Source organism: Morus notabilis, unplaced genomic scaffold (genome assembly GCF_000414095.1).
Source record: "Morus notabilis unplaced genomic scaffold, ASM41409v2 Scaffold985, whole genome shotgun sequence".
In the NCBI taxonomy this organism is placed as follows: domain Eukaryota; kingdom Viridiplantae; phylum Streptophyta; class Magnoliopsida; order Rosales; family Moraceae; genus Morus; species Morus notabilis.
Genome location: NW_010356679.1, coordinates 487,062 through 496,782, shown reverse-complemented (window position 1 = coordinate 496,782; position 9,721 = coordinate 487,062). Strand labels below are relative to the sequence as shown.

General features: G+C 27.5%; 1 protein-coding gene across 1 annotated transcript; it reads right to left on the bottom strand.

Moving 5' to 3' along the window:
* Positions 1–5,916: 5,916 nt before the first annotated feature.
* LOC21399231 (MLP-like protein 328) lies at positions 5,917–7,602 on the bottom strand. The gene is made up of 2 exons (XM_010088434.2): positions 7,232–7,602; positions 5,917–6,516 (listed from the first exon to the last, which is right to left on the bottom strand). Exons 1-2 carry the CDS (start codon positions 7,416–7,418, stop codon positions 6,245–6,247), a joined length of 459 nt encoding a protein of 152 aa, XP_010086736.1. The 5' UTR covers positions 7,419–7,602; the 3' UTR covers positions 5,917–6,244.
* Between the last annotated feature and the right edge of the window lie 2,119 nt (positions 7,603–9,721).

The following is a 9,721-nucleotide window of genomic DNA, read 5'->3' as shown; positions in this document are numbered from 1 at the left end:
ATTACAAACAGTAAACCATTAGATAACACATAGTAGTCTAATGGCCGAGCGCTCGTATTTTCCAATCCACTAATAATGCATAAGAGGATATCATTGACTCTTTATAGGAGCTATGGATTCCACTATCTATGAATAACGAATCTACGCATACACAAGTCATACCCCCAATGTACCAGCAAGCGTACCTTTACATAATGTCAGGATGTCTCCCTTTAATACATCAAAGGATACAAGTCAAGCATACAGGTTCATCATCCATCTCAGGATTAAGATGACAACATATAATTCGTCAAAAGTGAAATATTTTATTCAAACAGAATTACTAATTAAAACAATTCAACTTTGGTCCGATCCAATATAGATTTCACCATTAGAAACTGTATCAATGTCTCCACCCATGGAGTCCCACCTCCGACGGCCAAGACAAGCCGTCTCCGTTAGGAAGTAGACAACATAACAATCTTAACATGAATAAAGCGCCCAACTTTATTCCTTCGATTGTGGATCATAAGATTTAGACTATCATCTTTAGATTCTTGTCTTCCGCATGTTCTTCACATTACATGCATGACCTAAAGATTTAGAATGATAGTCTCAGACTTTCAGTTTGCTTATCATACATTCAACTATTATGAACATCAAGAGGACAATACATAGATATATGAAATAAACAAATATTTATTAATAGTCAAAATGTCTCAAAGAATATTGTTACATTTATTCCTAAGGGCATAAACGCTAACAGTTTCCATATTTTATCATATTTTTGTATTTATATTCATTTAAGTTTTATTTTATTTCATTTAGTTCGGTTGCCTATATAAAGTTGAGTTTTGATAATCGCGGTACTTAGCAGTAATTTAATACTCAATTCCTGTGGAGACGATACTCACTCACCCTATACCAGTAAAACTTGACTCCGTACGCTTGCGGGCGAACATTGACTTAGGAATGTCGAATTCCAATATTAATTGTGTTTCCTTGTACCTTGTGTGATACATGGAGATCTAGATATAAGTAGTTATTTTTTATATTTTATTGTCGTAACTTTCTAATTTAGCTTTATTTTGTTATTAGTTTGTTTTTATCTTAGTTGATATTTTGTTATCATTTTTTGTGTGAGCTATAAATAGCCACTTAGCTATTGTATTAAGAAAGACTTAACATTTGATTTTGAACATAAAGTTTGAGTGTTTTATCTCTAATTTGAGAATTTTTCTATGTGGAGTTTCTTTTTGATGGATTTAGTATTGCATGTCTCGTCTTCTGTCCGGGTTAGGCTAGTAAAATTCAACCCCTATCCATTCCATGCATCATTGAGTCTCGAAGTTTCAATTCTTGTTTCTAGTAAAAAATATCCCATTTCTTTTGGCAAATTTCATATTTTAATATATTTAATAAGTTAGTCTCTAGTTTTTGTTTTGCCTATGTATTTAGACGCCATCTTTTAATGAAAATCAATGCTAATTAATGAAATTTGAGTTTTCTCTTTATTTTTTTATTTTTAGTCTTCTTGGCGAACCAATGAATTTTATTGTTAATTTTTTACATTCTGTGTGAATCAACGCATTTTAAAACAGTTTTATTAGTATTCTGTGTGAAGTTGATTTATCATTTTTTTATTTTTTTTATTTTCTTTTACCTAATTATTAAGGGCTTGTTCGGTTACATTTTTGAGTTATGGTGACTTGAGTGTAGATCTTGTGTTAAATTTGAGTTGAAGTTGTAACTTGAGTTTGTGTTTGGATGTACACATTTGAGTTATGATTTGAATTGAGAATCTATTTGAATTTATGTTTGACTGTGTCAAAACTTGAATTTATATTTAGATAGTATTTTGATAAAAACTCAATGGTGATGAAAAATTTTAACAGGGTATAAGGGTGGGGTTTTATTCGTCTCTTTGTTATGAACCCATAGAAAAAAAATCATTTCAATCGGAATTAAAACGAAAAGGTTATGACGTTTTTAATAATAGAAAAAATATTGTTCATTAATTTGATTTTAAATTTAAGAACTTAAGTTGAAGAGGAAACTGGGTCCGTTCACTTCGCTGATTCGAGTTTGTAATTCAAGTTGAGATGTAATTTTATGTGAGAGTTTTTTACTGTAGCAAAAAAGTTAGATGTGATTGTTTGTGAGAGCTTTTTACTGTAGCAAAACTCGAATTCTAAACTCGAATTGGTGAAGTGAACGGGACCTTAACCTCAGATTTTAGCCCCAAACTCAAGTTAAAACTCGAGTTAAAAGTCAAGTTCAAACTCAAATTTTACAAACGAACATGAACTTGAAAAAAGTTATAACTTGAGTTTAAATTTTTTTAAAATTTTACTCTAAAAGAATAAACCCTAAGGGTGCGTTTGAAATTCGTTCCAAAATGATTTTGTTTTCTGTATAAAAATGAAAATGAAAACGTCTTCATTTTCATTTTGGCATCATTTCTGAAAATATGTTTGGTAGTTTTATTCTGGGATTGTTTTCAGTTAAAAAAACTAAAATTGTGTTTGGTAGTTTAATTTTTAAAAACATATAATAATATTTAAAATAATTATATATTAAATAAATAATTATATTAAATATATTAAATAAACATTATATACATGGCAGTCAGAGAAGAGTGGTCCAGTCGGGCAAAGAAAATAAAAATGGAAAGGAAAACGATGGTAAATCATTTTCAATTTTGCTGAGTTTTTTGGAATAAGTAAAAAACGTTTTCAGTTTTTATTTTTCAAAAAATGCGGTGCCAAACGCATTTGTGAGTACATTTTTATTTTTTAATTCTTAAAAAATGTAAAAAACGTTTTTGAAAATAATTCTAAACAGACACTAAGGGGTTGTTCTTTTGTCTAAAAAACTCAAAAAAAAAATAACTCGAGTTCTAACTTTATTCAAGTTCATGTTCTTTTAAATTTTAACTTTATTCAACTTTACTCAACTTTATTCAAATTACAACTTCAACTCAAGTTATAACTCAAATTCAACTCAAAAATTACACTCAAATTACACTTTAAAAGAACAACTCCTAAGTTTCCGCTACGTGACTCCATCTCTACCAAGTATCGCTCGTCCAACAAGGTACACTTCCAGCGGTTTCGATTATTTTACGATTTAATAATACGAATAGGACTACTCAACGAATTATCACAATATGAATGCAGCTACAGATCTCGAGATATGATACTAATTAACTCATAAATGAGCTGTCGATGCATTATAAGACCAAGTAATTAATACAATGTCTTCCACACAAAATCTGCACAATCATTTAGTGCTCTATGAGTCATTATTGTGAATTATTAGGTGCATTTCAAATTGATTTTTAGTTGTTTTTAAAAGTATTTTTACACGTTTTTTGAAATATGTAAATAAAAATAGTTTGTAAATCTATTTATTTAGCAAATATTTTAAAAATAAAAATGAAAACAAAAAACAATAATAATAACTTTTATGAAAAAACTAAAAATTTAATAGAAAGTTGTTTCTCTTTTCTCTTTTTATTTTATAATACTTATTAACAATGTTATATTAAATTACTTATTAATTATCAGTTATATAATATATTAATTAATAATCAATAAATAGATGACAATTACTTAATTAATAATTAATAATTAATTCATTATAATCAAATTTTAATTTGTTAATAAAAATAAATAATAAATATAAATAGTAATTAACTATTTAGTTAAATATTAATTGCCAAAAATTGATTATAATATACTAAGAATTAAAAGTTAATGATAGTTTATTAAGGACATAATTAATAAGTAATATATCAGTCGTATAACATAAAGAGTAATTACTCAATTAATAATTAATATCAAATTATAATTCTTAGTTGTGTAATATGTTGATGAATAATAATTATTAATTAACAAATTACTTAGTTATATAATTAAAAGTTAATATTATATATAACTATTCAAATAATTAGTTAATAATAACTAATTATTTAATTAGAAAATAGAATACTAATAAATTTTTAATGTACTAATTATTTTTTACTAATAGACTAACTAATAATTATAAGTACAATACTAACATAGTAATTACTTATATATTTATTATATATTACTATTTTTTTAATTATTTAGCATATTTATATATAATTTAATTACGAATTACTCATTTAATAATAATATATCCAATATTATTATATTATTAAGATATTATCAATTATCGATTACTTAATACATTAATTTAAGATTATTAATTACATGTACTCAAAACAACATTTCATAATATAACTAAACATAATTTTTTTATTATATTGAAAACAATCTCTTAAAAAATCAATAAAACACAATTTCGAAATCAATCTCAGTATTATTCTTAAAACAATCTTACTTTCACTTTTGAATTAAAATAAAATCATTTTGAAAACATTGTCAAACCGGCTTATTGTGTCGTGCAGGCGGGGGCCGATTATCCAAATGCACGTTTTGACGAGGAAAACTACAATGATTTTGCTAATGTAATATTTAATGATAAAGTTCAGTCAATCAATAAGGAACGTCTTTAGTTTGTGATTCTAGAAAGAATATGATGTTTCACGTGTTGGCTTATTGATCGTTTTGGTTAAATTTTCTAATGGTGAATATTTTAAACTCCATCAATTTGATATCTGAACATTTCAAATATGTATCAAATTCATACATAGGCCGATCAACGTCCCTCAATTTTAACTAAATTAAGATAGCAACGAAAATTTCTAAAAGTCAAAAAAGGAAAAGAAAAAACTAAAACAAAAACAGAAAAAAAAAATTCCTTCATAATGTTTCTTGTTTGTTCAGTTTTTTTTTTTTTTTTAATTCTTGGAATGTTTGTTCCCCTTCTCCTTTTTTTTTTTCCTTCAAAGACATTCCTATTATTATCTTGGTCAAATCAGAAATATTACTCTAAATAGTAAAAAATATTATTTATGTCACTCTACTAAATAATAAATCATTGTCATTTAATTAATAAAGAAAAGTTAAACGACTACAATAGCACTCAATTATTTAGAATGATATAAATATAATAGGCTTACACAAAATCATGACAAACCATGTACTTATATCTTTTTATTAATACTATTAAATGCAACAACACTGCTAATGTTCAACAATACGTATAATTACATAGCAGCAATGTCAACCATACTAGCTATTTCATGTTTTTAGTTTAAATAGATAATGGTTTAGTTTTTTTATGGCTTTTTTACCCTCCAACCATTAGCTAAATGGTTAGCTATTTTAGAAAATATTTTCCACACTAGTTAAATATATCTAGTATAGAGAGATTAGCCATTTAGTTTTTTTATGAGTCCACTATTGAAGGGGTATGATACCTTGTTTAAAGAGGCACGATCCTAATGACTGCACAGATTTGATATTCATCATGAGAAGATTGAATGGTGAAAAAACCAAATATAAGCGATACATAAATTTCCTTTCATTAGAGATCTCCAACAATATTTCAACCACCTTTCAATATGGCTTCTCATCTTAATTAGCTTAGAACGCGACGTCGCTAATTATTCCAAATTGAAGTTTCTGATCAGAAATGACATCAATAGAACAATTAGCAACGACCTTTTCAAAAAGTCGTTGCATAAGAGCTTGTTTGAAAGAGCATTTTAAAAGCTATTTTTAGCCTCCTACTCCAAGAACTGCTCTTAAAAGTGTTTATATTTTTGTCAAATGTACTTTAGCTTTTTAAAAGAGCTTCTAATTAAAGATAAAATGAATTTATAAAAAAGGAAAAAGCACTTTTAAATAGACCTTAAAAGTTATAGAGTTTTATTAAGGTGCTGTAAACTTAATTCCAATACTTTTGTTGTTTATTAACAAAAATTTAAAAATGATTTCAACTCATTAAGCTATTTTATTCCAACACTTACTGAAAAATTATAACTTTTATTTCTCTTTTTCTGCTGATTAAAAACAAGGGCAAAAGCGCTGCCAAATGGCCCGCAAATATTGTTAGAATCTAATGTGCTAGTTACTTATACGATACACATCCACAAAGACTTATTTCATATCAACTTATAAAACCTTGTGCAATACATGGAGAGCTTAGATGGTGACCTCACCAAGACTAATACAACAACTGATTAGCTCTCTTAAAGTAATTAGCATAAACATTCATCACACAAATTAGGAGTTTAAGTATCATAACTACTGGACAAACCAAAGCACTACAATTATACAATACTTAGTACCATAAGGATATTTCCTTAATAATTTGATCATATCTATATGATCTATGCCTTGCCAAAGTGGACATCAAGATCTTTGCTGATGTTGACCATCAGTTTAACGTATTTATCTGGAGGTGGAACACCCTCATTCAGCTTCTCATACTCAATGCTAAGTTTTGCAATGCTGCCTCTGCCCTTAGGATTCGGAACCACATGATAAACTGGCTTAAAGACCTTGTATTCATTGAACACATCTCCTTCAAATCCATTCAGAATCACTGCCTTGTTTGCATCGTCAAATTCCACCTTCTCCTTGAACACCCCACTGGTCCCGTCTTAAAGAGTTTTCACAACAAAAATCGCCATGAGGGATAACATAATTAGTGACAACAGTTTATCGATCCTTTCGGTATAAGTAATATTCGGAATACCAAGTCTAATCAAACTCTTGTACCAACTCATTCTCACTCGTCATTTTTTTATTAATATGTGTTTAAAAGATTGACACATCAATTACCGATTAAAAAAATGATAACTCAAGAGTTAATTAGAACAAAAATTCATATTAGAGTCGACGTCACGTAACATTAGGTAAACTGTGATAACAAGGAGTATTAATATACAATGAGAGATAACATTAGGTAAACTGATCCCATCTTAAAGAGTTTTCACAACAAAAATCGCCATGAGGGATAACATAATTGGTGACAACAGTTTATCCTTTCGGTATAAGTAATATTAGGAATACCGAGTCTAATCAAACTCTTGTACCAACTCATTCTCACTTGTCATTTTTTTATTAGTGGGTGTTTAACAATTACCGATAAAAAAAATGATAACTCAAGAGTTAATTAGTACAAAAGTTCATATTAGAGTTGATGTCCCATAACATTAGGTAAACTGTGGTAATAAGGAGTATTAATATACAATGAGAGGTTGCCAAAATTAAAATAGGTTAATGGACTTATGTTATAAACAAGTATAAAAACCAATTTATTATTAATGATCCAAGACAAAATATCAATCATGATTAAGGTTTTTTGGCCTTACCAACTGTGTATTTCCAGCTCTTAACACCTCCATGAGTATGCCAGTCACCCTCATGGCAATCAACACCCTGAATATGGTCGCCGGCGATGTTCGGAATGTGGTGTGCTTGTTTCCAGATATTGTAGTACTTCTCAACACCTGCGTTGATTTCAATTTCAGTCTCTACCTTTCCCTTCAGATTCGACATTTTTTGTGTTGTATATATTCTAGTGATGATATATAATTTTAGAAGGATTTTGTCTCTTTAGCTAAAGATATAAAGGCAAACCCGGAACTTGTGGATCTAACCCCGATTTCCCCTCCTTATATAAGCAACCGTTGACAAATTATGATTGTGTCTTCCCATGCTGAAGAGAGGAATTAAAAATATTATCCATGCTTTTATTTTTCAATCACAACTTGCACGTAAGCATGACGAAAGTGGATCGTATTTAAGGATTCACAAACACACGTTTCCTATTAATTAAGAAACAGATCAGATCCAAAGCAATTACTTCTTTGACTTCATTAAATTATATTTTTCGAATTTCTCAATTCAAATATTTTTTACAAATATAACCCTATTTAAATACTATCACTACAATCCTCTATATATATTCTTTTTCTAATTTCTCAATTCAAATATTTTTTACAAATATATCCGTATTTAAATAGTATTACTACAATTCTTTATATATGTTAAATTAGATGTGGTTCCACACATCAATCCCATAAAACCACAATTGTACATACGTATGCAATTTATATTACATGTTTATTAAGTATACCAAATCGGACCTTTCAGTTAGTAAAAAATTCGATAGAAGTTCTTGATAAATTATAATGTTAATTTGTGAATAAATACTTTACAATATGTTAAATTAATTTTTTAATAGAACTTCACCCGACGCAGAACGCGGACAAAAAACTAGTATGTTGAAAAACCACGGAGAAATGGGAAAGGGATTACAAATGCAAATCGCTGGCCAATTTTCGAGTGTCGTCACTTGAACAATCCGCAATAAGAACAATCGAAGAATGAAAAAATTATTTAGACTATAGACCGAAAATCGTTTGTCAGTGGGTTTTATATGTTCTATTTTTGTGTTTTATTTTTATAAAAAAAAAAATTAACTTGTCTGTCACTTCACTTCCTTCAAGAATCAAGATAGAAATGTAAGAGAAAATGTGTCAATAAGAGAAAGGAGAATTCTATTTACCTCTCTTTTCTACTCTCTACACCCGCCTTTAATTTAAATTTTTCAGTACAAAAATACACTCATATAAAATGACCAAAAAGACAATTATAATAGACATAATTATGAAGTTTATTATAAAAAAGTTAATAATAGGATATTTTTCTCTCAACACACCTCACCAAATACTTGTCATATTCCCAAATTATAAACCATTGTTGTTTTGAAATCTAACATAAACCCTTAATTTTCACATTTCAGTGATCATTCCAAAAACTTTTATAAAGGTATGTTTAATTTTCTTTACTATTTGTTGCATATTAATTGTTGTTTGTCGTTTTCTTTTCGTTTTGTATTTATATTTTTTTTTTCCAAGTCATTTCTTTCCTTAAAAAGGTTAAACATTTCGTTTGATATTTTTTCATATTTTTATGAAGGTGCATTTTTTTTTTACTTATTCTTATTTTTTGTTTTTCGTTAGTTTGTCCTTTTGACATTTTTATCAATACCTCAATTGATATTCCTGTTTTGTTTTTCTTTATTTACTTTTTTTTTTTTTTTAAATTATTAGTTATCTTGGATTTTATTCTTTTGTCTAAAATGCCCTTCATTTATCTAAAAAAAAAATGTCGTAGAAAATTTTCTTTATATATGAAAAAAGTCTTCATGCCTAACGTTTCAATTAAAAAATAGAAAGATATAGAAATGATATTTTTTTAAGAATAGAAATGATAACTTTAAATTAACGAATTAAAATCAAAATGGTGGATGTGTAAAGAAAAATAAAATGTTCAAAAATTAATAACGTTTTTAATTAAAAAATTAATAATTTTATGAAAATAGTTAGGGATAGTTTTGAAACAGTAGGGTTTTGTGGAAAGAAAATTTAATCATTTTAAAATTATATGGGGTGCGTATAATCTCTTTAAAAAGGGACTATGAAGATAAAGGGGCGTGTGAAGGGAATCTCACAAAGGAGAGAAAATGTGGTAATAACAATTAATTCCCAAATGGGCAACTGATACCTCGCTACTGTGAAAATGGACTAGTAATTGGTTTACTTTTTTTTTTTTTTTTTTGAAATACTAAGATTTAAGTTTTAAATTACAAAACATAATTTATGATATCATTATTTGATTATTTTGGATTGTTTTTCTCTTATTTTAATGAGTGTTATTGGTTAGTTATGAAATTTAAATGGTTATTATAGTGATGACATCAACAGTAATACTATAGATTAAATTTTGGTTAATTTTCGGTACTTATAAATTTGTTAACGGAAAATAAAATAAAATAAAAACAGATTTTAAAAGAG